The sequence below is a fragment of the Thamnophis sirtalis genome, unplaced genomic scaffold, assembly GCF_051295495.1.
Source record: "Thamnophis sirtalis isolate CommonGarterSnake01/CBP01778 unplaced genomic scaffold, rThaSir2_p1.2 scaffold_4, whole genome shotgun sequence".
In the NCBI taxonomy this organism is placed as follows: Eukaryota; Metazoa; Chordata; class Lepidosauria; order Squamata; family Natricidae; genus Thamnophis; species Thamnophis sirtalis.
Window position 1 is genome coordinate 64,281,404 of NW_028261384.1, and position 27,368 is coordinate 64,308,771.

General features: G+C 47.3%; 2 protein-coding genes across 2 annotated transcripts in view; both read left to right on the forward strand.

Annotated features, from left to right (window-relative positions):
• The window catches only part of PPP1R17 (protein phosphatase 1 regulatory subunit 17), a 57,521-nt gene extending 55,323 nt beyond the window's left edge, over positions 1–2,198 (forward strand). Inside the window, exon 6 of the mRNA XM_087714399.1 lies at positions 2,119–2,198. Within this exon, the coding sequence (XP_087570525.1) occupies positions 2,119–2,198 (80 nt within the window). The remainder of the gene's footprint in view (positions 1–2,118) is intronic.
• Positions 2,199–11,270: 9,072 nt separating this feature from the next.
• LOC148045888 (uncharacterized) overlaps positions 11,271–27,368 on the forward strand; it is a 60,734-nt gene continuing 44,636 nt past the window's right edge. Inside the window, exon 1 of the mRNA XM_087714400.1 lies at positions 11,271–12,215. Coding sequence (XP_087570526.1) covers positions 11,286–12,215 — 930 coding nt within the window. The 5' untranslated portion in view covers positions 11,271–11,285. The remainder of the gene's footprint in view (positions 12,216–27,368) is intronic.

A 27,368-nucleotide genomic window follows, 5' to 3' on the forward strand; every position in this document is an offset into this window, starting at 1 on the left:
CTCTCCAGGGGGGAATCTTCCCACCCCTCCTAAAGGATGCGGTGGTGAGACCCCTCCTGAAGAAATTGTCTTTGGACCCAGCCATTTTGAGCAACTATCGTCCAGTCTCCAACCTTCCCTTTGTAGGGAAGGTTGTTGAGAAAGTGGTGGCCTCGCAACTCCGACGGTCCTTGGATGAAGCCGATTATCTAGACTCTTTTCAGTCTGGTTTCAGGCCTGGTTACAGCACGGAAACTGCTTTGGTCGCACTGATCGATGATCTCTGGCGGGCCAGGGATAGGGGTCACCCCTCTATCCTTGTGCTTCTTGACCTCTCAGCGGCCTTCGATACCATCGACCATGGTATCCTTCTGCGACGGTTGCGAGAGGTGGGGGTGGGAGGCACCGTTTTGCGGTGGTTCTCCTCCTACCTCTCGGACAGGTCGCAGTCGGTGTTGGTCGGAGGGCAGAGATCGACCCCAAGGCCCCTCAAGTATGGGGTGCCACAGGGTTCGGTCCTGTCCCCCCTCCTATTTAACATCTACATGAAGCCGCTGGGTAAGATCATACGCCGGCACGGGATTAAGTATCACCAATATGTAGATGATACGCAGCTGTACCTGTCTGCCCCGTGCCAACTCAGTGAAGCAGTAGAAGTGATGTGCCAGTGCCTGGAGGCTGTTAGAGTCTGGATGGGAGCAAACAAGTTGGCACTCAATCCAGACAAGACCGAGTGGCTTCTGATGTTCCCTCCCAAAGATTGTCCAACTGTTCCATCTCTCAGGCTGGGGGCGAAATTATACACCCCTCAGAGAGGGTTCGCAATTTGGGAGTCCTCCTGGACCCACAGCTGACTCTAGAACACCATCTGTCGGCTGTGACCAGGGGGACCTTTGCTAGGTCCACCTGGTGCACCAATTGCGACCCTACCTAGATCGGGAGGCCCTTCAGACAGTCACTCACGCCCTTGTGACCTCAAGACTGGATTATTGTAATGCGCTCTACATGGGGCTGCCCTTGAAGAGTGTTCGAAGACTCCAATTAGTCCAGAATTCAGCCGCGCGAGCAATTGTGGGTGCACCAAGGTACACCCACGTTACACCTATCCTCCGCGAGCTGCACTGGCTACCTATTAGTCTCCGAATCTGCTTCAAGGTGCTGGTCACTACCTATAAAGCCCTACATGGCATCGAACCTGGGTACCTGAGAGACCGCCTCCTGCCAATTACCTCTCTCAGACCAATTAGATCGCACAGGTTGGGTCTCCTCCAGATTCCATCTGCCAGCCAATGTCGGCTGGCGACTCCCCAGGGGAAAGCCTTCTCTGTTGCAGCTCCGGCCCTCTGGAACGAGCTCCCTGTTGAGATCCGGATCCTTACTACCCTCCCGGCCTTCCGCAAAGCCACCAAGTCCTGGCTGTTCCAGCAGGCTGGGGGGAGCTGAGAAGCATCTACCTCCACAGAAATTGTGAATGTTGGTTTTGTTTTTAATATGTTGTCTTTGTCTCGTTCCCCCCTTTCCCTTGTCTTTTGTGAGCCGCCCGGAGTCCTCCAGGAGTGGGCGGCATACAAGACAAATAAATAAATAAATACATCTCTTTCACAGTGTAGAGACAAAATATTGAGATAAAATCCATAATCATCTTTTGATGTTTCCTCTTTTCCTATTAGCCACCAGTTAATATTTTATTGTTACTAGGAATATATAAAGCTAAGATCCCGGAATAATTTTAAAATTGTTTATTAGCTGATTTAGAATCTGATCCTATGCCTTTAATTTGAGCCATGGTAGTGATAAAAGTCATTTTTCTGATGGAAATCACCTTCATAACGTTCATGTTAAACACAGTAAGGTACAAGGAGCTTTATGCGACAGGCAAATATGCTTTGTTCTTGTAGGGAACCTTTCCCCACATAAAATAACGGCCAGAAGAGACATAACAGTGTGAGGAAAACACAAAATATATTTCCTCTATGCAATCAGAACCAATGATGTCTTGAAGCTTCTCTTTTGAGTGCTTTTGCTTTTTAAAATTCAAATCATGAATCTCTTCTGACCAGTATAGACAAGCTAAGTATCTCATATTTCATGTTGCAAAAAGTAGCTTTCTCAATAATTTGATTTGTTTCTTTGTTGAAGGTATTAAGCAACTTAAAGAAGATGAAGAGACTGTAATTGCTAAAGCTGAAGATAAGGAGACAGAAACATCACTATTTTAGGTTCCAGCCACATTGTCATAGTTTTGTAAATAACTCACTACAAAGTGAGTTTCTTTATGAAAAGTAATAAACTCCATGCAGAATTTTTATAAATATTGCTGTTAAGATATAGTTCATTAAATATGAATGTGACACATTTTTTTCTATGCTATTATGTCTTTTCCATCAAAACAAACTTTAGTATGTTGTTAATATTTAAGGTAATCGAAAGCAAAATCCACTAGCCAACCACATACTTTGGTAAGCATTAGAAAACATACTAAAATACATTAATATTATAGCCAGTCTCCCACTCTCAGTCCTTTTTATACACATTCATGGATTTGTTTTGCCATATTTCAGAACTGTTTTGTAACAGAGCAAAAGTGACCTATTTTATTATTATTTTACTTCAGAACTTTTTTCTGATATACAATAACTATTGTCTTGATATTTGTTTGCAATGTTTTTCTTCTTCCTTTTCTTATTTGATCTTGCTCCTTAAAGAGAACTCTTGATCATTCAAGAGTACTTAGTTTCTCTATCTACAAATTACACAATTGCAAGAACAATAATTCCCTGATAGTCTCCTAAAAAAAGTTAGTAGAATTGAATTCCACCATCCATCACATGTGTTGGTAGATACACATGGCCCTCTTACATATATATCCCTATTGTACATATCAGATAGTCCCTGTACCAATATTCAACCCAGTTAGCTTTTTATACTTTTATAACGTAATTCACTTTTTACTGATAACAAAAATCAGAAATCAAAAGTTATGCACAAGGTAATCATAGTGAAGATACCTTTTATTTTACTCACAGAATCTGAATGGTTTACAATATACTGTTGCAGCCATTCTGTAGAATTCTGTAGAAGGTATAGTGACCTTACATTTAGTGAGATCACTTTCTGTCAACAGTTATATTTTGTATATTATCCATGTAAGTTGTGTCCAGCATTTTGGATTCATTGAACTTCAACTCTGATATAAATACTTGCGGGGGGGGGGGTCTGATACATCCAAAGGAATTAGAAGGCTGATCTATATGAAAATACTTATCGGTTTTTGTGTCATTTCTTTCCTATTTTGTAAGGGATATGAAGCAGAAGTGGGTTGCTCCTGGTACGCACCAGTACAGGCGTACCAGTAGTGGAAATCGGCCATATATTTGCAGACCGGTAGTTGTGGCAGCTGGTCACGTGCCTCTACCAGTATGGTCCCCTGGCCTGCCCCCATTTACTTCCCCTGCCCACCCAGTTGCCACTCTCTCCCTCTCTCTCTTTCTCTTGGCCCGCCATGCTTCCTCCGCCCACCCACTTCCTTTGCCCGTCCAGCTGGCAGAAGTGGCAGTGGTGCCAGTCATTGCTGAGAGCTTTCTTTGCCAGCTGGCCATTGAAAAGTTCTCCCTTTTAAAAGCCTCCAGTGATGGAGCATTAGGATCCAACCTGCACTTTAACTAACCAACCAACTGGGACTTAGTTTGGAACCAGAAGAAGAATGGCTGTGCCCAGGTGGGGAGGAGCTTGGTGGGTAGGATCTAGGAGGTCTCTGACTGAGTGGTGGGCAAACAAGTGGTGGACAAGCTGGCTTTCTAGTTCCCTGCGAGTGGCTGCATCCAGCCAAGGGATTGGAGGGGATTGGAGGGGGTGGCTGAGTGAGCGCTGGGAAAGTGGGCAGGAGGGTCTTGGGGTGGGAGTGAGCCCAAATTACACCCCACTGTGAGTGTCTGTCAGCTGTTGTATGCAGGGAAAAATCTTGCACAGTAAAGAAAAAAAATTTGTGACTGCGAGGCAATTACCATATTTTTCAGAGTATAAGAAGCACCGGAGTATAAGACACACCAAGGTTTTGAAGAGGCAAATTTTTAAAAAGTAGGTAGGTAGATAGAGGGAGGGAGGGAGGGAGGGAGGGAGGGAGAGAGAGAGAGAGAGAGAGAGAGAGAGAGAGAGAGAGAGAGAGAGAGAGAGAGAGAGAGAGAGAGAGAGAGAGAAATACAGTAGGTAGGTGGGGGGGAGAGAGTAGGTTGGTACTGTGTTTTCCCCAAAATACAACATGTCCTGATAATAAGGCCATGCCACATTTTTTTTGGGTGAACAAAAATGTAAGCCCTCCTCCCAAAATAAGTCCCCTGGACAACCCCCTCCTCCAGCCAGGAAGAGTACTACTCACCGACCTAGAGGTATCCCGAAGGCGCCAAGCTGTGGGAATGAAGGGTAGGGGTAAAGGCTAGCATTGCTTGGTACCTTCAGGATATCACTAGGTCGGTGAGCAGTGCTGAGACCAGCTGGGTTGCCGGGCAGCTACTCTCTTGTGAGCTAGCTCCCAAAGAGCCATGAGCAGCCTCAAGGTTGAATGGCTGTGTTGCTCTGTCACAGCAGCACTACACAACAGCCATGAGGTGACCAAGCTCACGAGCAGCCATCCGGCAACCCCCCTTTCCAGACGGGCACAGTGCCATTCATTGACCTAGGGGTATCGCCAAACCGTGAGCGGCTTTTCTGCTCCCCGCTTGTGTGACTCCCAGGCTCACAATGTAGAACCAGGGCATCTCTGCTGCGACCTCTGCCCCCGGCACCACATGGCTTTTTCTGTGGCTTCCAAAACACGGAGGTAGGATGCCAAATCTTCCGGCAGTTGCCGCTCTGGAAATACACTCTAAGGTTGTGGGTTTGCTGCTGGCAGAGCATACTCCCAGAGCGTACAACCATAGAGCGTATTCCCAGAGTGGCAACTGCCAGAAGAATCGGCATCCTACCTCTGTGCTTTGGAAGCTGCAGAAAAAGCCATGCAGCAGTGGTGGCAGCAGCGGCAGTGGCAGCAGCAGAGATGCCCTGGTTCTGCAGGGAGAGTTAGGCAAAAGCATTGTGAGCCTGGAAGTCGTGCGAGTGGGGAGCGGAAAAGCCGCTCACACAACCCTCCTCTCCAGCCATGCAGAGCCCCATTCACTGACCTAGGGGCATTCCAAAGGCACCAAGCTGCGGGAGCTGGAGGGCTAGGAATGGGCGCTCTCGTAGTTTGGCGATACCCCTAGGTCAGTGAATGGCATTGTGCCCAGCTGGAAAGGGGGGTTGTTGGGTGGCTGCTCATGAGTGTGGTCACCTCATGGCTGCTATGTAGTGCTGCTGCAACAGTGCAACACAGCCGTTCAACCCTGAGGCTGTGCCTGGCTCTTCGAGAGCCCACTCGCAAGAGAGCAGCCGCTGGCAACCCCAAAACAATAAGTCCTCCCCTGATAATAAGGCCCAAGCTATATTTTGTGGGTCAAAAGAAAATAAGACCCTGTCTTATTTTCAGGGAAACACAGTAGGTAGGTAGGTAGGTAGATAAAGGGAGAAAGAGAAATAGAGAGAGAGAGAAAAATACAGTATTAGGTAGGGGGAGAGAGTGTATGTAGGTAGATAAGTAGGTAGAGGGATAGAGAGAAATAGAAAGAGAGAGAGATACAGTATATAGGTAGGGAGAGAGAGAGTAGGTAGGTAGATAGAGAGAGGGAGAGAGAAATATAGTAGGAAGATAGGGAGAGAGAGAGAGTAGGTAGGTAGGTAGATGTTTCCAGGTGTATTTATCCATGTGCTGGAGAAGGAAATCACTGACAATCTGCAAAACCTAAAACTTTGTTTCTGCTGGCACAGCACTTGATCAATTTAATTCTCATCAATCAGTTATGTCAGGTGTGCCTCCATCAATAACCAAGAAAGAAAACCCCTAACTCCATTGTTCGTGGAATTAAAATACTTTTCCGGGTTATGAAAGATAGCAGCGAAAGTAAAGCAAGATCTGAGCCAGAAAGGTGCAAACAAATACATACCAAATGATAACCCAGCCCCCTCCCTTCAACGACACCACCCCAGTGTTCAATATGCAACTCCCTTAGGGGTCATGTGGGGTGCATCTCCAAAAAGCATCATCATGTTGGTATGCAGAATGGTTGGCCTTACCAGATACAAACACTGGCCACCAGTATGCGCAGAAGATGGTGAGAAGAAAACTCCCTTTTTCATATCACCTCCAGTACCATTTATTCCCATCCCAAATACCATGCCCCCACCCTCCCCATTTCTATGGCAGCTGATAGCAAGTAAATGAAGCAGAGGCTGACAAGAGCTTTCCAAGAGGAAAAAAAAGTTTTTGCACTCTGCAAATGGGTCCGTTTTTTGTCAAAAAAATTAGTAGCCTTATGGAGGCTTATAGAGTGCTGCTGGGGGCTGGGGGCTGAGGCAAAAAATGGCACAAACATTTTGTGCTCATTTCTGCCCTCCCCAACCCCCAGGAGCTTTCTGAAAACCTTCTACAAGCTATGCATGGCCATTTTGGTGAAGGGGGAGGTGTTTCGGGAGGCAAAAAATGCTGTATTCGATGTATAAGACGCACCCAGATTTTCAGCCTCTTTTTTGAGGAAAAAAGTTGCATCTTATACTCTGAAAAATATGGTAACAGCTTCTTGCATTCTTGGGAAATTTTTCTTTTCTGTGCAAGCATTTTCCTTGCACACAACAGCTGAGAGTGGGATGCAATTTGGGGGTGGCAGGTGGGGCAGGGGATGGGGCGAGCCGGGCCACAAGATGCATATCTTACCAGAGACTGGCAGCCCCAAATCTTGCAGCTTGAAAACCTGTGAGGTTGTTTGGGGGCCATATGGGCAGAATTTCCCCCTTCTCCCTGGGTGCTTGAAGCCTCAGAGCCTGCAGATTTGGGGCAAGCCTTTGCTCAGTAAATAAAATTTTCTCACATGTGTGAGAAGTTCTTAACTGCCTTTACTGTGCAAGTTGCTGTAGGCACCCGGGGAAGTGGGGGAAACTGCCCATCTGCCTGCTTCCTCCAGAAGCAACCTTGGAAGTTTTCAAGCTCATCTGGAGAGCTTTTTAAAAAAAAGCTGAAAAAGCTGCAAGACCTGGATCAATTGGGTGCTGGGCAACCTGGTTCTGGGGATCCCCCCCCAAAAGGACCTACTGACCATCTCTCCAGATCTTGTGGCTTTGGGGGAGTTTTCTTTAAAAAAAAACGCCTCTCCAGATGAGCTTGAAAACCTGGGAGATTGGCTGGCTGGGCTCATGAACACCATTTGCAATTTCTTTTCAGATTTTATTGCCGGCTGCAGTTAGTTTTCTCCTGGCAATTCTTCCTCTCCAGAACAGCCCTGTTGCTCTGGCTGTGCCTGGGCAGGCCCTGGGATGGTCAGCAGCCTGCACTCCGCCACCATGTGACCATTCTGGGGATGCAGCACCCAGCCGGACATGGTTGGAGCAGCGGGGCTGCCTCAAAGGGTCTCTCCCAGCCAGGAAGGATTGCCAGGAGAAAGCCAGCTGCAGCTGGCAACAGGATGTGAAGGAGCAGCCGTCCAGCAGAGACAGGAGTGTCCCGAGGTCAGTGGGGTGGCAGGGAGGTTGCACGGGGCTGGAGGTGGCAGGGAGGTGGGTTGTCGAGACTGCCCGGGGTGCTTGCAATGGGACACAACACCTGCTGGGCAGCCACTCCTTCATGCCACCATTGCTGGCTGCAGTTGGCTTTCTCCTGATGATCTTTCCTCAAAGTCTTTCCTGGCCAGGAAGGATTGCCAGGAGAAAGTCAACTGCAGCCGACAATGGTGGCATGAAGGAGTGGCCATCCAGCAGAGCCAGGAGTGTCCCCAGATTGGTGCGGCGGCGGGGAGGTTGCACGGAGAAATTTTCACCAACTGGAGGCAGAGGGAGGAGAAAGCTGAGCTTCTGCTAGGGATAGCCTTTTCCTCCCTTTCTCCCCCTGATTTCCTTCTGGCCATGCTCACGAAGGAAGGAGGCAGGGCGGTGCTTGCATCACTTACTGCTCACCACTGCCACCCCTGTGCCCCACCAGCTGCAGCCCTGCCTGCCCTGCTTAGCTGGGTGGCTGGCAGGGAAAGGGGTGATGGGGTGAGCACTGGCCAGCATCTCTGCCTCCTTCCTCTGGGATACATGTCAGCAGGGAAACAGAGGCTTCTTTGCCAGCCTCCCAGCTGATCCAGCCCCCCCTTACACACACATCTTGCACTGCAGCAAGCGTGTGTGTGTGTGTGTGTGTGTGTATGTGTGTTTGTGACACACATGCCTTCTATGGTGTGCCCAAAATCTTCAGACACCCGCCAAGTGGCAGAGAAATCAGCCTTCGGCCCTCTCTGCCGCTCTGCTAAAAAGGTGGGAACCGCAGCCAGGAGATTACAGGATATAACCATATTCAATTAACTCCCAGATATAACCATATTCAATTAACTCCCAGAACAGGAAGAAGATAAATTGGGGGCTCTATGAGTTGGTTGGTAAGACATGGATGGTTGTGATCATGCAGCTGTGTGAAAAAGTCCTGCAAGCTTTACGGTTTACAGTTTATCACATGTTTTGGATAGGCCATTGATTTTATGATATTTTATGCTGCTATGCAAATATTGTTATATTTAAATAAATATTGGTGGTTTTTAAGTGAAAAGTATAAGCTTTTTGTAATTTGGTGCTGTTTGGATGGAGATTGTGAATTTTCTTGCATGCTTACAATGCATGCTTACAATGACTATGAAAACAGTTTAACTGATGCATATCCAGTGGCATATATGTTGCAATTACTAAGGCCGATGCTAGTGTTTTGTTAACATTTTTATTGTTTGTAGCCCTGAAAAGGACCGTTTTCACCAGGCGGCATCACTTCGGCATAGACTGTATAAGCCTTTGTACATGATCTTTGGTGACAATGTGGTGTCAGGCTGCAATAATGGATTCAATCAGCTCCTGCTTGGTCTTTGGGTGCTTCTTGCTTATTTCATAACCAATCTTGTCCCGCAAGTTCTCAATTGGTTTCAAATCTGGGCTCTGAGTTGGCCAATCCAGGAGTCAAACACCATGCTTCTTCATCCACTGGACTTGGCTTGATGACAAGGAGCGTTGCCATCCTGGAAGTAAAAATCCTCTCTACAAGTTGCTGAGCTGAAGGAAGCATGGTCTTTTCCAGGGCTTCAACATACTGCTTGGAATTCATGATTCCCTGCACAATTTGTATCTGACCAAATACCAGAAGTAGCGATACAGCCCCAGATCATCACGTGCAATGGATGCTTCACAGATAAATTCAGGCAGTATAGTATTCTTCAATCTTCTGACATATTTATGACACTGATTACCAGTCATGTAGAAATTGCTCTCATCACTGAAGATGACCTTGACCCACTGTTTGTTGGTCCATTTAGCACACTTCTTGGCCCATGCATGTCAACGAGAGAAGTGAGCATCTATGAACAAAGGTTTACTTTGAGCTCTGCAAGCTTTGACCCCTCTGGCAAGCAGTCTGTGATGCACTATGCTTGTGTACACTTTTACATCACATGTTTCACCACAAATTCTTGTAATTTGAGGTGAGGTGAGCTTCCTGTCAGCCATCGAAATGCATTGCAGACAGTGGTGGGTTTCAAAAAATTTTAGAACCTCTTCTGTAGGTGTGGCCTGCTTTGTGGGAGTGGCTTGCTGGCCATTTGACTGGCTGGGAGTGGCTTGCCAGCCATGTGACTGGTTGGGAATGGCTTGGAAGTCATGTGACTGGGTGGGCATGGGCAACTTGTAAAATGTGGTGAAACTCACTTAACACTCTTGCTTAGCAACTAAAACGTTGGCTCAGAAACTCTGCCATTTGAAGCATGCAGGTCTTAAAGCTGTCAAGTTACCCCTGCACCCATAACCCTTTAGAAAAAAACCCCAGGGATGTTCAAACTTGACAGCTTTAAGACTTGTGAACTTCAACTCCCAGAATTCCTTCTCTCGCTCTTTATCTTGATGATGTGCGGATGGGCAGGGGGAAGGAGATGGAACTGGTTCTAAATGGCACTGTAGATTTGTGGAACCTCTTCTATAGAAGAGTTTAGAACTGGCAGGAACCCACCACTGGTTGCAAAGCACAATCTTGCCATTTTGTCGACTTTCTTGGTCTTCCAGAGCGGAACCTTGTTGAGTGCGTGAATGTATGAATGGAGTGAGAATGTACCCACTTTTAAATTAACTAATTTATTATATTGTTGTATTCTTTTAATGATTATTGTGGGGTGTGTATGAGGAGACTGCTTGTGTGGTACACATGATGGGACTGAGAGTGCGGTCTGGATCCCCCCTCCACTGAGTGCAGAAGCAGAAGTGCATGGGGGCCCAGATCCACCTCCCGTCCTAGAATGAATGGTATGTGTGGCCTGCCGGGAAGAATAGGGGCCATGGGAGGGGGGGGAGGGTCTATGGGGATGGGGGCGGGTCAGAGCATTGCGGTTACGACTGGGAGGGGCAGATATGATGGGAGCTGTAGGGCTAGCCATTACTGGGGAAGAAGGGCTCGCTACATTACAGCGATCCCTTGTTCCGGTCCCTCAAGCTCAACTCAAGGACCTGGTGACAGAGGAAATCAGGGCCCTGGTCTCAGGTTGCTGTTGCTAAATGCCAGGTCTGTGGTAAATAAAGCTCCCCTCGTCTGGGCCTTAATATTAGACGAGGGGGCAGACCTGGCATGTATTACTGAAACCTGGCTGGGCCAAGAGGGAGGAGTCCCCCTCTCAGAAATGTGCCCAGAAGGGTTCCAGGTGCTCCACTAATCGCGACACCATAGAAAGGGTGGGGGAGTGGCAGTTATTATCCGAAGGTCGTTAGTTCCTCGCAGGATCCCTGCCCCAGAGATTGTGGGGTGTGAGTCTCTCCTCTTGAAGTTGGACCTAGGGGTTCAATTGGGCTTGTTTCTGACGTACCTACCTCCCAGCTGCATCACAACAGCCCTGCCTGCGCTCCTAGAGACAGCCAGGTTGGCAGTGGAATTCCCCAGACTAATGGAACTGGGGGATTTTAACCTGCCATCTCTAGGCAAACACTCTGACGGGACGCAGGAATTCATGGCTTCCATGACAACCATGGACTTGACCCAAGTAGTTCAGGGTCCGACTCATAGAGCGGGACACACATTCAACCTTGTATTTCTCTCAGGGCAGTGGAGACGTGATCTTGAATTAAGGGGAATAGAGATCTCGCCCTTGTCATGGTCAGATCACTCCTCGCTGAGGCTTGACTTCGGGATGGCACTCCCCCATTGCAGGGAGGTGGAGCCGATTAAGTGGTTCTGCCACAGGTGCCTGATGGACCCTTTGGGATTTCAGAAAGAGCTTGGAGAGATACCTGACTCCCTTGTCCACAATCTGACAGAGTCCTTGGTCGCTGCCTGGAATACTGCGGCGGCTGAGGCACTGGATCGGATTGCGCCTTTGCTGCCTCTCTGTGGCAGTGGATCCAGGAGGGCACCTTGGTTCACCGAGGAACTCTGGGAGATGAAGCGCCAAAAGAGACGCCTACAGCAACGCTGGAGGGCTAGTAACTCTGAATCTGACCGAACACAACTAAAAGCCTTTATTAGGACTTATTTAGTGGCGATACGGGTGGCAAAATTTGCACATTTTTCCACTCTTATTGCGTCTGCAGAATCTCGACCAGCTGCCCTGTTTAGGGTAACCCGCTCCCTCTTGAAAGGTGAGGATGCGGGGGAACCCCTACAGGGAAGGGCTGAGGAGTTTGTTCAGTTTCTGTTGGATAAAATCACTCAGGTTCGGGCAGACCTGGACTCCACTTGGGCAGTACCAGCGGAGATGCCGAGGGAGAGTCTTGATCAGATTACCTGGAATGAGTTCGAGCCTGTCACTCCTGAGGGAGTGGACAAGGCCATGGGAGCGATGAGTGCCTTCACCTGTTTACTGGACCAGTGCCCCTCCTGGCTGGTCTCAACCAGCAGGGAGGTAACACGAGGCTGGCTCCAGATGATTACGAACGCGTCTTTACAGGAGGGATCTTTCCCACAACCTTTGAAGGAAGCGGTGGTAAGACCCCTCCTCAAGAAGCCTTCTCTGGACCCAGCTATTCTTAAGAACTACCATTCTGTCTCCAACCTTCCTTTTTTGGGGAAGGTTGTCGAGAAGATGGTGGTGCTTCAACTCCAACGGTCCTTGAATGAAGCAGATTACCTAGATTCCTTTCAGTCTGGTTTCAGGCCTGGTTACTGCACCGAAACTGCTTTGGTCGCACTGACCGATGATCTCTGGCAGGCCAGGGATAAAGGACATTCCTCTATCCTGGTGCTTCTTGACCGCTCAGTGGCCTTCGATACCATCAACCATGGTATCCTTCTGCGATGGCTGGAAGAGGTGGGAGTGGGAGGCACCATTTTACGGTGGTTCTCCTCTTACTTCTCTGACATGTTGCAGTCGGTGTTGGTTGGGGGCAGGGGTGGGTTTCAACCGGTTCGCGGCAGTCCCTGCGATCCGGTTGGTCGCCGAACCCGGAAGTAAGTAACTTCCAGGAACGGCGAAGGCCCCCCCCTGCGCCCGCGCACGCCCGTGTGCCCGCACCCGCTCCTTACCCGGTTTTGATAATTCTGCGCTTCCACGCATGCGCAGGACGCATACAGCGCCTGCACGATCCTCCAGGAGCAGCTGGAGCATCGCACAGACGCTAGTACGCATGCGTGTGCCGCACGCGTGCGCGAGGACGCCATCGGCCTCGTTCCAACTGAACCGGTTGGAACGGGGCGAGAAACCCACCCCTGGTTGGGGGGCAAAGGTCGACCCCTAGGCCCCTTAAATGTAGTGTGCCACAGGGCTCGGTCCAGTCCCCCCTCCTATTTAACACCTATATGAAGCCGCTGGGTGAGATCATTCGACAGCACGGGGTTAAATACCATCAATATGTGGATGATACACAATTGTATCTCTCTGCCCCATGCCAGTTCCGTGTAGTGGCGGACGTGATGTTCCGATGCCTGGAAGCTGTCAGGATCTGGATGGGAGTGAACAAACTTGCACTCAATCCTGACAAGACTGAGTGGCTGTGGATGCTGCCCCTGAAGGACAGTCCAGATAGTCCATCCTTAATCCTAAGGGGTGAGAATTTACACCTCCCAGAGAGGGCCCACAACTTGGGGGTCCTCCTGGATCCACAGCTGACATTGGAACACCATCTGTCGGCTGTGACCAGGGGGGCCTTTGCCCAGGTTCACCTGCTGCATCAGTTGCAGACCTATTTGAAACAGTCACTCACGCCCTTGTCACCTCAAGACTGGACTACTGTAATGCGTTCTACATGGGGCTGAAAAGTGTTCGGAGACTGCAACTAGTCCAGAACACAGCCGCGTGAGCGATATTGGGTGTACCAAGATACATCCACGTTACACTTATCCTCTGCAAGCTGCACTGGCGTCCTATTGGTCTCCGGACGCAATTCAAGGTGCTGGTTATCACCTTTAAAGCCCTACATGGCTTAGGACCAGGATACCTGTGAGACCGCCTACTGCCATATACCTCCCAACGGCCCATGAGATCCCACAGAGTGAGCCTCCTTCAGATGCTGTCAGCCAGACAGTGTTGGCTGGCAGCTCCCCAGAGGAGGGCCTTCTCTGTGGCTGCTCCGGCCCTTTGAAATGAACTTCCCCCAGAGATCTGGACCTTGCCCACTCTCATGGCCTTTGGAAAAGCTGTTAAAACCTGGCTATTCCGGCAGGCCTGGGGCTGCTGACCTCACTGCTGAGGTCCAGCCCCAATCAGACTGGGTGTATGGGTGATGTTTTAAATTGTTCTTATTTTTTATTAATTACTTTTCTTTTCACTTTGTAAGCCTCCTGGAGTCCTCTGGGATTGGGTGGCCTATAAATCTATTAAGTAAGTAAGTAAGTAAGTAAGTAAGTAAGTAAGTAAGTAAACAAACAAACAAACAAACAAACAAACAAACAAACAAACAAACAAACCTGTCATCAACTGAATCAATTTTTGGGTATTTTCAACCACTCTGTTCACTATGGTGCGATGGCATTTCACTCTCTTGGCTATTTCTGTACAGGAGTAACCCTCTTCATGAAGCATAATGATGTAATGCAGCTGATTAGTACTGGTGAAAGCAAAAGCCTTTATCCTTGCCCACAGTCAGAGCTAAATTAAATTTCTTGATGCTTTTCATGCCTATTTATAGTCAGAGAGTATGACAGCATTGATTGGCTCATAAATTTAGCCTCTGTGCATTTTGATTGGTCAGGCAAAGCTCGCTGCTTATTGGCTACTTTCAATCCTAACTTTCTCAAAAATTCAAGTTTGTTTTAGCACATAAACTCATTCAAAACCTTAAAAAGACTTTGGTCATATTAATAAAAATGATGCATCTCAATCTGACTACATAAATTTTCATCAAAGTACTAATTTTGCATGGTTTCTATGAGTGAAAAGTTGATTAAACATGTAAATACAGCTTAAAACTGAAAGCGTGCAGGACTTTTTCACACCGCTGTAGGATTTGTTGGGCGTCAGTTTTAGTTCATAGAATATACCTACAAATATAACTGGAAGAGATGTGTGTGTGTGTGTGTGAGAGGGGGAGACAGAGAGAAAGAAAGAATAAGAGAACAAGAAAGGAAAGAAGGAAGGGAGAGAGAGAAAAGAGAGAGACAAAGATAGAAAGAGAAAGGAGAAAGAAAGAGAAGGAAGGGGAAAAAGAAAGAGGAAGGAAGGGAGAGAGGAAAAAGAGAGAAAGATAGAAAGAAAAAAGAAAGAAAGGAAGGAAGAAATGGAGAGAGAGAGAAAAGAAAAAGAGAAAGAGAGAGAAAGAGAAAGGAAGAAAGAGAAAGGAAGGAAGGGAGAGAAAAAAGAGGGACACAAAGAAAGAGAAAGAGAGAGAAAGAAAGAAAGAGAAAGGAAGGAAGGGAGAGAGAGAAAAAGGGAGACAAAGATAAAAAGAGAAAGGAAGAGAAAGAAAGAAAGTGGAAGAGAGAGACACAAGAAAGAGAGAGAGAGAAATAAATAAATAAATAAATAAATAAATAAATAAATAAATAAATAAATAAATATTTTTTTTTTGTATTTATTAGACATTTATAGGCCGCCCTTTTCCCTGAGGGGACTCAGGGCGGCTTACAATAAGGTGACCAGACATCCCGCTTTTGGCGGGACACACCCGCTTTCCAATGCATTTTCCCGCGTCCCGCCCGCTTTTTAAAAAAGCACGCTTTTTTTGGCGCTCGCAGCTCCCGCCCATCAGCTGCTAGCTTGCTGGGCTGGCTCATCGTTCTGTTCTCTATCCTACCTCCTACCTACAAATTTAAGCCAGCCCAGCCTGCCACTCACAGATTGGATTGGCCTGGACTCCAGCCAATCAGTGAGCTGGCTGGGATGGAAAACGCGGCGTGCTTAAAGTTTTCCATCCCAGCCAGCTCACTGATTGGCTGGAGTCCGCTTAGCATGCCGCATGAGTCCCCCGCCCATCCGTTGCTGCTCGCATGGGCGGGGTAGCGTAGCGAGTGAGCGGGGAGCGAGCTCGCCTTTCCAGCTCCACTTCCGGACAAGCTGTGGAAAAACCTCTGCGAAAAGTGCCACCTGGGGCCGCCACTTCTTCTCCGAACTCAGAGTAAGTGACGGGCGGGGCGAGTGAGGGGGGGTGGCGGGATCGCCACCCGCTGCACTGCAGCTGACTCACCCCGGGCCGGGCGGGCTGGGAGGCTCTGGGCGTCCGGGCGGGAAGAGCACAGAGAAAGGCAGAGCGGCGCTCGACGCGACTCTGCTATTTCTGCTGGAGGAGTCCCTAGGGAAGGCGGGTGGCGAGGCAGAGCAAGGGAGCGCAAATGGCGGATCCCGGGCTCATATGCAGAGGGAGCTCTCCAGGCACAGGAGCGCTGGAAAAGTGCTCCGCTCATGCACCCACTGGGACGGAGCACGCTCGCTCCAGCCCTGCCTGCCGGCAGGACTTTGAAATGTTGGCTTGCCGCTTGCCTTCCACTTCGGCCCGCGCGGAAGGCAATCCAGCCCTTTCAAAGTCATGCCGGCAGTTTAGAACTCGCCCGCCATTCAGCGAAAGATGTTTCGCTGAGTGGCGGCCGAGGGGCACGCTAAAGTGCCAGCATGAGTTTGAAGTGCTGGCTTGCCACTTGCCTTCCTCTTCGGCCCGCGCGGAAGGCAATCCAGCCCTTTCAAAGTCATGCCGGCAGTTTAGAACTCACCCGCCATTCAGCGAAAGATGTTTCGCTGAATGGTGGCTGAGGGGCACGCTAAAGTGCCAGCATGAGTTTGAAGGGCTGGCTTGCCACTTGCCTTCCACGTCGGCCCGCGCGGAAGGCAATCCAGCCCTTTCAAAGTCATGCCGGCAGTTTAGAACTCGCCCGCCATTCAGCGAAACATCTTTCGCTGAATGGCAGCCGAGGGGCACACTAAAGTGCCAGCATGAGTTTGAAGGGCTGGCTTGCCTTCCATGTCGGCCCGCGTGGAAGGAAAGCCGCACTTCAAAGTCATGCCGGCAGTGGGAAGCCTTTGCCGGCCCGATACCAGCTCTGAAGTTGCTTTCCTTTCTACTAAAGCCCCTGCTCAGCAAAGCAAGTCCGGGGAAGTCCTTTGAGCCGGCTAGAAAAGGTCTGCCGCGAACTGGGAAGCTGACGCACCCCCCTCCTCTCTGCCCCCCCTCTGCAACCCCGGATACCCTCTGCCGCCGTGCCTGAAGCATGGGAGCGCTCACCAGCCGGCAGAACGCCGGAGTGGAAGAGGTGGATGTCCCGTCCAATTCCCTCTACAGATATCCCCCAAAATCTGGTAAGACGGAGCAAGCGGGGGGGGATATGCGAGAGGTTTGCGGGGAGTCCCGCATGGCAGGGTTTTGCGCGCGCTCCGTACTCTGAGTTGAGGGAATGGGAGCAGCGGCTGCAACCCCAGAGTTCGGCTAGGCGAGAACTTTAAGGCGAGCGGCGGGACGGACCCTTGCTGTCAATCTCCCCCCCCTTGTGCCTTTTCGCAGCTGTCCCATCGTTCTCCCACCAGTGGGGCTGCTCCTGTGATGTGGTCCCCCCCCGTGGCTGCGAAGGAGTTTCCCGAGAGTTTTAGAGGGTCAGGAGTACGACCCTCATTGCAACGTCGCCATTTGCAAGCTCTGGCTGCTTGGGAGGATGGTTGTTTATTTATTTTTTTCTTCTTGCTTCCGCTTTCTTGCCGGCTTGCAAGGATTGTGGTGGCAGCTTGGATGGAAATAGTGACATTCGTGGCATCGCACTTGAGGTTAAAAACTGCTTTTCGTTCGCGGCAGCAACTGCTCTTTGAGAATTCTTGCTTGAAAAAACAGGACTCCCTCACGCGGTCCTGAATTGAGGTCCATCTCCCTCCACCCCTAATTAAAAAGCCCCTGGTAAATTCTTGCCTGTCCTGTGCCACTTGGCATGCCTGCCTGTTTAGTTGTTACTGCGCTGATTGAATTCTAAAATACCCCATCAATCTTCCGATGTAACATTTAACCATCCCCGCTGCTAATGAGAGTTCGCCCCTTCGCCCGCTGAGTTGGAGTCGGCGATGGGACGCGCGGGGTTGGTCGGTGGCTCTCTCGCTCGCTCCTCCCGCCGCGGCACCAGCAGCAATGGGATATGCTTGGGGAAGGGACAGCCAGAACCACCTGCCCGGATTTGTGCTCCAGCCGTCGCCACCGCTTCTGCTGCTGGTGAGCACGCGAAAGGAGAAAAAAGGAAAGGGCGACGGCTCCAGGACATAGCTACCCGTGGGAGCGCCAGAGGAACCGGGGGATGTTATAGTTGCTTTTCGCTTCTCCGCCTTTTCCTGGGGATCGTGGAGGAATCTTGGTCTGGCATCATTGAGGAGAACCTGCCACGCGCCTGTTTCGAGGCTCATCACTAGCAAATACCCACCGCTAGAAGATGGGGAGGGTAACCTGGGTCTTCTCGGGCCAGGATCGGACCTTCCTGGCTGCCTTTGCCACTGCTGCCGCCGCCACTGCTTGGCAGATTCTCCTCAATGATGCCAGACCAAGATTCCTCCACAATCCCCAGAAAGAGGTGGAGAAGCAGGGCGGAGAGAGGAAAGGAAGCTGCAGCCGAAGGGAGAGACGCTCGCCCCCGTGTTCAGCAAAGCAAGCCCGCTGGCGGCCCCTGTGCTGTGGTGGGAATTGACTCCAGTGAGGCCTGGTAGCTGCCGGTTGGGGTGGCTATCAAGGCGCTGAAAGGAAGGAGCTGCAGCCGAAGGGAGAGACGCTCGCCCCCGTGTTCAGCAAAGCAAGCCCGCTGGCGGCGCCTGTGCTGTGGTGGGAAGCGAACTGCGGGTCCCCCCCTGCCGCCGCCGCCTTCTTTACCTCTGCCTCTTCCAGAGCCCGGGGTGGCTGTCAGGGCGCTGACGGTGGAGCGGACGCGGCCAGTTTGTTACTGCTTCCAGGATCGAGACGGACGAGGGAAGTGGCGGTGGCTGGCCCCAACAACAACACGGTGCGGTGGGAAGCGAGTCTGCAAGGCTTGGTTGCTTCCCATCCGGAGGTGGCGGCAAGAGCAGCGTGTTGTTGTTGTTGGGGCCAGCCTGCTCATCCATGGCTGGACCTTCCGTTCTTTCTCCGCACCTCGTTACAGTCGCTGCTGACGTCCGCCGCCACCGCTTCCCTCGTCCGTCTCGATTGCTGGAAGCAGTAACAAACGGCGCGTCTGCTCCGCTGTCAGCGCCCTGACAGCCACCCCGGGCTCTGGAAGAGGCAGAGGTAAAGAATATAGCAATATAGCAGTAGACTTATATACCGCTTCATAGGCCTTTCAGGCCTCTCTAAGCGGTTTACAGAGAGTCAGCATATTGCCCCCAACAATCTGGGTCCTCATTTTACCCACCTCGGAAGGATGGAAGGCTGAGTCAACCCTGAGCCGGTGAGATTTGAACCGCTGACCTGCTGATCTAGCAGTAGCCTGCAGTGCTGCATTTTAACCACTGCGCCACCTTGGCTCAAGAAGGCGGCGGCGGCAGGGGGGGGACCCGCAGTTCGCTTCCCACCACAGCACAGGCGCCGCCAGCGGGCTTGCTTTGCTGAACACGGGGGCGAGCGTCTCTCCCTTCGGCTGCAGCTCCTTCCTTTCAGCGCCTTGACAGCCACCCCAACCGGCGGCTACCGGGCCTCACTGGAGTCAATTGCAAAACCGCGTTCAGCGCTTTGAGGACCTGAGGCATCTTGGGAAATGCAGTTCCCTATCGGAAAGAATGGAGTAGCTGCGAATTTGTAACAACAGAAGATAATAACTTGGTGCTTCGCAGGTTACGAAATTTGCACACTGTTTTTTAAAAGTTAGATAAAGAAATTATGCTGTGAAAGCGACTAGAAAGCCTCCCCTCCCCTTCCTGTGTGCGAGAAAGGGAAGGAGAGGAAGGAAGGAGGGAGGGGGGAAGGAAAAAAGAAGAAGGGAGGGGGGAGAAGATGGAAGGAGAAAAGATGGATGGAAGGAGAAAGAATGGGAGGAGAAGGAGGAAGATGGAAGAAAAAAAGAAGAAAAAGAAGAAGGGAGGGAGAAAAGAGGGAAGGAGGTAGGAAAAAAAGGGGAAGAGAGGGAAAGAGCAGAAAGACAAAGAGGATGAAGTTGATAGGCAAGAGGAAAGAGGAAGGAAGGAAAAAAGAAAAAGGGAGGGAGAGAGGAAAGAAGAAAAGATGGAACTAGAAAGGAAAGAAGGGAGGGAGGAAAGGGGAAGACAGGGAAAGAGCAGAAAGACAGAGAAGGTGAAGGTAGATAGGCAGAAGGAAGGAAGAAGGAAGAAATAGGAAAGGAGGGAAGGAGGAAGGAACAGAAGCGAAGAGGAAGAGAGAAATGGAAAGAGCAGAAAGACAGAGAAGGTAGATAGGCAAAAGAAATGAAGCTGAAAGAATGGAAGGAGGAAGGAAGAGAAAAGGAGGAAGGGAGTGAGTGAGGAAAGAAGAGAGGATGGAAGGAGAAAGGAAGGAAGAGAGGGAAAGAGCAGAAGACGGATAAGGTGAAGGTAGATAAGCAAGAGGAATGAAGGAAGAAGTGAGGAGTCTCGAGGAGGGGGAAAACATTTAGTGACCAAAGTTACAATGGCATTGAAAAAAGTGACTGATGACCATTTTTCACACTTAGCGACCGTTGCGACCATTTTTCACACTTAGCGACTTAGCAAATTTTGTTTGGCAACAGATTCGTATTTATGCTGGTTTCAGTGTCCTGGGGTGACCTTTTGACAAAAATTTTTTTTTTAATCAAGCCCCCCCCCCCCCCCCCGGTCAAAGGCGTCCCTCTTTTCCAATCTGAAAATCTGGTCACCTTAGCTTACAATCAAAAGGAAAGGGAGTGTAGGACAATACAAAAAGAAATGTGCACAAAAATAAATTAAACAGTAAAACTCAACATTCACTCAGCATTCGGGAGGGGCAAAAGTAAACTTATCCCCAGGCCTGACGGGCTAGCCAGTTCTTGAGGGCTGTGTGGAAGGCCTGGACGGTGGTGAGGGTACGAATCTCCACGGGGAGATTGTTCCATAGTGTCGGAGCCGCAACAGAGAAGGCTCTCCTCCGAGTAGTCGCCAGTTGGCACTGACTGGCGGATGGAATACGGAGGAGGCCAACTCTATGCGATCTGATGGGACGCAGGGAGGTAATTGGCAGAAGGCGGTCTCTCAAATAGCCAGATCCACTACCATGGAGCGCTTTATAGGTGGTGAGTAGGACCTTGAAGTGCACCCGGAGATCGACAGGTAGCCAGTGCAGCTCACGGAGGATCGGTGTTATGTGGGCGAACCGTGGTGCGCCCACGATCACTCGCACGGCCGCATTCTGGACTAGCTGAAGTCTCCGGATGCTCTTCAAGGGCAGCCCCATGTAGAGCACATTACAGTATTCCAGCCTGGAGATCACAAGGGCTCGAGTGACTGTTGTGAGGGCCTCCCGATTCAGGTAGGGCCGCAACTGGCGCACCAGGCGAACCTGGGCAAATGCCCCCCTGGTCACAGCTGAGAGATGGTGATCAAAGGTCAGCTGTGGGTCCAGGAGGACTCCCAAGTTGCGGGCCCTTTCTGAGGGGTGTAAGTTTTGTCCCCCCAGCCTGAGTGATGGTATGTTGGTCAAATTTTTGGGAGGGAAACACAACAGCCACTCGGTCTTGTCTGGGTTGAGTATCAGCTTGTTTGCTCTCATCCAGTCTTTAACGGCTTCTAGACCCCGGTTCATCACGTCCACCGCTTCATTGAGTTGGCACGGGGCGGACAGATACAACTGTGTATCGTCCGCATATTGGTGGTATTTTATCCCGTGCCTTCGCATGATCTCGCCCAGCGGTTTCATGTAAATGTTAAATAGTAGGGGGGATAGGACCGATCCCTGCGGCACCCCATAAGTTAGGGGCCTCAGGGACGATCTCTGCCCCCCCACCAACACCGAAATAAATAAATAAATAAATAAATAAATAGAACTTATGACCACAATTAAGCCCAAAATTTTGGTTGCTAAGCAAGAGCATTGTTAAGTGAGTTTCACCACATTTTACAAGTTGGCCATGCTCACCTGGTCACAGGGCCATCAAGCCACACCCACCAAAATGGGCCATGCCCACAGAATAGGTAGTAAAAAAAATTGAAACCCACCCCTAATATGAAGGGATGAAAGTACAGCTTGAGATCAATTGTCACAGATCTCATTTATCACCTTGGACTTGGAAGCAACTTAAGAGATGAGATCTTGCTTACTATTCCATAAAACATAACTTCCTTGGAATTAAATGAAAATAATATATCTACTAATTATTCATATTGAAGTTGCACTACTATCAATGACAAAGCAAGTCCGTAGTTTTTAATGTTAATCATGTATTGAACTTAAAGTATGTTTGCCTGTTAGCTTCATTTATACAAATGATTTACTTGCATTTTTCCTCATTACCACATAAGGATATAATGCAATCTTATGCAATCCATCTTCCCAAATTTCATATTAGAAAATGCTGTGCCATCTGTAAAGGAGCCTTCTAGAAGTAAAGTGCCTTAGTGTACATTTGCTATGTAATCTATTAAAATACTAGAATATAAATTGTTTGGTAGATAATTCTTTCAATCTTCAGGTGTGCTTTTCTAATTAACAATTTAATTCTTCTATTATTATTATTATTATACAATTGTATCACAGCGGCCAGTTGTTTCGCCGGATTTGGCATTGGTTACTAGTCGGGCCCCACCCAGGGGCCTAGGACGTCATAACGTATTTTCGTAATATGCGTGCAGATCCAAGCAGTGCGGCTTTTTGCATTTGACTGATGGTGATTTTGTCAATATTTAACTGTTTTAAATGTAATTCCAGTGCTTTTGGAATAGCACCCAGTGTGCCAATTACCACTGGAATTACCACTGCTGGTTTGTGCCATAGTCGTTGAATTTCGATTTTTAAGTCCTGGTATCTTGCGATTTTTTCATGTTCCTTCTCGGCGACCCTGCTATCACCTGGTATTGCGATGTCTATGATTGTGACCTTATTTTTCTCAACCAGTGTGATGTCTGGTGTATTATGCACCAGTATTTTGTTGGTTTGTATACGGAAATCCCATAAGATCTTGACCATCTGATTTTCTGTGACTTTTTCAGGCTGATGTTCCCACCAGTTTGTTGCTGTTTTAATATTATAATTTTTGCACAAATTCCAATGGATCATTTGTGCTACTGAATTGTGCCGCAATTTATAATCAGTCTGCGCGATTTTTTTACAGCAGCTGAGTATGTGATCAACAGTTTCGTCAGCTTCTTTGCAAAGTCTGCATTTGGCATCATCTGAGGATTTTTCGATTTTGGCCTTAATAGCATTTGTGCGGATAGCTTGTTCTTGCGCAGCCAGGATTAGTGACTCTGTTTCTTTCTTTAATGTACCTGTTGTTAACCATAACCAAGTTTGTTCACTGTCCACTTTATCTTTAATTTTTTCAAGAAATTGGCCATGCAGTGCTTTGTTCTGCCAACTCTCCATTCTTGATTTTATCACATCTTTTCTGTATTCTTGTTTTGTCTGTTGGGCCTTCAGTAGATTTTTGTTCTTTACTTCGATTAATAGATGTTCTTGACTTTCTTTTAAATAATCAGCCAGTGCATGTTTTTCTTCTTCAACTGTTTGCTTCACTTGTAATAATCCTCTGCCACCTGATTTTCGGGGCAGATACAGTCTATCAGTATCACCACGTGGATGTAAACTGTAGTGCATTGTCATTAGTTTCCTGGTTTTTCGGTCCAAAAGGTCCAAATCAGTTTGTGTCCAGTTAACTATGCCAGCTGTGTATCTTATAACTGGTATTGCCCAGGTATTTATGGCCTTGATTGTATTTCCACCATTCAATTTAGATTTCAAAATTTTCCTAACTCTGTTGGTGTACTCTCGCCTGACAATAGTTTTTACTTCTCCATGCTTGATGTTATCCAACTGCAGAATGCCTAAGTATTTGTAGGCTTCATTTTCTTTGCATTTAATTAGTTGGCCATTGGGCATTTCAATTCCCTCAGATGCAGTGATTTTGCCCCTTTTTATGGATACAGTGGCACATTTTTCCATGCCAAACTGCATTGAAATATCGGTGCTGAATACTCGGACTGTATTTGTCAATGATTGGATTTCTATTTCTGACTTTCCATAGAGTTTCAAATCATCCATATATAGTAAATGCGAAATTTTTTCAGCTTTTTTGGTTGTTTGGTAGCCTAATTTCATTTTTTTTAAGATTACTTATAGTGGGATCATTGCGATGATGAAGAGAAGAGGTGAAAGTGAATCACCCTGGAAAATTCCTCGCTTGATGTTAACCATTCCGTAGCTCTCATTCCCTACTGCCAACTCAGTTCTCCATTGTTTCATTGCCTTTTCAGTAAAGGATGTAATACTTTTGCTAATGCCAGTTGTTTCTAAGCATTTTATGATCCAACTATGTGGCAGTGAGTCAAATGCCTTTTTGTAATCAATCCAGACCATATTCAAGTTCGTTTTTCTGTTCTTACAATTTTCTAATATCATTTTATCAATTAGAAGCTGATCTTTTGTGCCCCTGCTCCTTCTTTTGTTGCCTTTTTGCTCTACTGGCAAGATGTTGTTTGTTTCCAAATAATCCATCATGTTATCTGCAATAATGCCTGTGAGTAATTTGAAGGTTGTTGGCAAGCATGTTATTGGTCTATAGTTTTCAGGTGTTGTTCCTTTAGTTGGATCTTTCTGAATCAAGTATGTTTTTCCAGTTGTCAACCATTCATCAATTTGGCCCTTTTGTAAAATTTCATTCAGTTGCCTGGCCAATATTGCATGTAAACTGGTCAGATATTTGAGCCAGAAACCATGTAATTGGTCCTTTCCAGGTGATGTCCAATTCTTTACCTTTTTAACTCGATTTTTGACCATCTCAGTTGTTATTTCTAATACTTGCATTTGTTTGTTGCCAATGCTTTTCTCAAAGTCATGTATCCACTTTGCTTCCTTGTTGTAGTCCTTTGCATTTTCCCACAATTCTTTCCAGAATTCAACTGTGGCCTGTTTTTCTGGTTTTTCACTTTTGATGTCACCATTTACATTAAGACTTTGATAAAAACGCCGTTGGTCTGATCGAAATTGCTGATTTTGTTTATATTGGATGATTCGTGCCTCATATCTTTCAATTTTTCTAGCTGTTGCTGTTATCTGCTGTTTTACAATCTCTACAGCTTCATTGATGTTTCTTGTATCCAATCTATATCTCCTGATTAGCCGATCTATGATTTTGTTGTTTTTAAGCCGTTGCTCATGCATGTTCTTTAAGTTACTAGCATCTGCCCTTAATTTTTTTATTTTTTGTTCTAAACGGATTTTCCACTTTGGCTTTGATGCTTTTTCTGTTGTATGACTAGGTACTTTAATTTTAATGCCTAGTTCATTAGTGACTATTACAGCTGCGCTGTACATTAACTGGTTTGTTTCCAAGATGGATCCCGGTTCAATTGTTGAAAACACTGCATTAACCATTTTCATGATAGGGGCCAAAATTTTCTTAGGCACAGTTTTTAGTGATGGTAAACGTTGCCTTTCCTCATTAAGCAGAAAATGCTCCATGATCTTATCCTTCAATTCTTTTTGTTTTTGAGTTAGTTCATCAGTTGGTTCAGTGATAACTGGTTCTAGTGGTGGTGATGTTATTTCCTCCCCGAGAGCTTCTTCTGGGAGTTCTACTATAATGTCTTTAGTTGTGTCTTGAATATCAGTTATTTCTGCTTGTGATATTGTTTTTGGGGTTTTGCAATTTGCCTGAATTTCCTCATGTTCAACTTCACTAAACACTTTATTCCGTATAATAAATCGCCTTTGATCTGCTAGTCGTTGTTCACTAACATTTGAATCTGGATATTGTTGTTTCCATAATTCATACATTCGCTTTAAATAGCCTCTTTTTTCTGGCTCTGAGTTGTAGTAACAGGCCATTATGGCACAGTTTTCATCTGCACTATATTTTTGTCGTTTTGTTGGCTGGTCCACTTGTAGCCCACTTGTCGACGGATGTCCAGGGACCCCAACATCCGCCGCAGCCCTTGTTAACCCGCGCGACGACCGATGCGGTATGGAATTCTTATTTGTTTTTTTCACCATATTGTATGGGTTGGTGGGGGTTTTTTTACGGGACCAGATGCCAACCTGATCCCAACCTTCCTCCTTTCTCATCCGGGCTTGGGACCGGCAATGGCGGAGTTGTTGTTGTTGTTGTTGTTGTTGTTGTTGTTGTTATTATTATTATTATTATTATTATTATTATTATACAATTGTATCACAGCGGCCAGTTGTTTCGCCGGATTTGGCATTGGTTACTAGTCGGGCCCCACCCAGGGGCCTAGGACGTCGTAACGTATTTTCGTAATATGCGTGCAGATCCAAGCAGTGCGGCTTTTTGCATTTGACTGATGGTGATTTTGTCAATATTTAACTGTTTTAAATGTAATTCCAGTGCTTTTGGAATAGCACCCAGTGTGCCAATTACCACTGGAATTACCACTGCTGGTTTGTGCCATAGTCGTTGAATTTCGATTTTTAAGTCCTGGTATCTTGCGATTTTTTCATGTTCCTTCTCGGCGACCCTGCTATCACCTGGTATTGCGATGTCTATGATTGTGACCTTATTTTTCTCAACCAGTGTGATGTCTGGTGTATTATGCGCCAGTATTTTGTCGGTTTGTATACGGAAATCCCACAAGATCTTGACCATCTGATTTTCGGTGACTTTTTCAGGCTGATGTTCCCACCAGTTTGTTGCTGTTTTAATATTATAATTTTTGCACAAATTCCAATGGATCATTTGTGCTACTGAATTGTGCCGCAATTTATAATCAGTCTGCGCGATTTTTTTACAGCAGCTGAGTATGTGATCAACAGTTTCATCAGCTTCTTTGCAAAGTCTGCATTTGGCATCATCTGAGGATTTTTCGATTTTGGCCTTAATGGCATTTGTGCGGATAGCTTGTTCTTGCGCAGCCAGGATTAGTGACTCTGTTTCTTTCTTTAATGTACCTGTTGTTAACCATAACCAAGTTTGTTCACTGTCCACTTTATCTTTTATTTTTTCCAGAAATTGGCCATGCAGTGCTTTGTTCTGCCAACTCTCCATTCTTGATTTTATCACATCTTTTCTGTATTCTTGTTTCGTCTGTTGGGTCTTCAGTAGATTTTTGTTCTTTACTTCGATTAATAGATGTTCTTGACTTTCTTTTAAATAATCAGGCAGTGCATGTTTTTCTTCTTCAACTGTTTGCTTCACTTGTAATAATCCTCTGCCACCTGATTTACGGGGAAGGTATAGTCTATCAGTATCACCATTTGGATGTAAACTGTAGTGCATTGTCATTAGTTTCCTGGTTTTTCGGTCCAAAATGTCCAAATCAGCTTGTGTCCAGTTAACTATACCAGCTGTGTATCTTATAACTGGTATTGCCCAGGTATTTATGGCCTTGATTGTATTTCCACCATTCAATTTAGATTTCAAAATTTTCCTAACTCTGTTGGTGTAGTATTCTCGCCTGAGAATAGTTTTTACTTCTCCATGCTTGATATTATCCAACTGCAGAATGCCTAAGTATTTGTAGGCTTCATTTTCGTTGCATTTAATTAATTGGCCATTGGGCATTTCAATTCCCTCACATGCAGTGATTTTGCCCCTTTTAATGGATACAGTGGCGCATTTTTCCATGCCAAACTGCATTGAAGTATCGGTGCTGAATACTCGGACTGTCTTTGTCAATGATTGGATTTCTATGTCTGACTTTCCATGGAGTTTCAAATCATCCATATATAGTAAATGCGAATTTTTTTCAGCTTCTTTGGCTGTTTGGTAGCCTAACTTCATTTTTTTTAAGATTACTGATAGTGGGATCATTGTGATGATAAAAAGAAGAGGTGAAAGTGAGTCAACCTGGAAAATT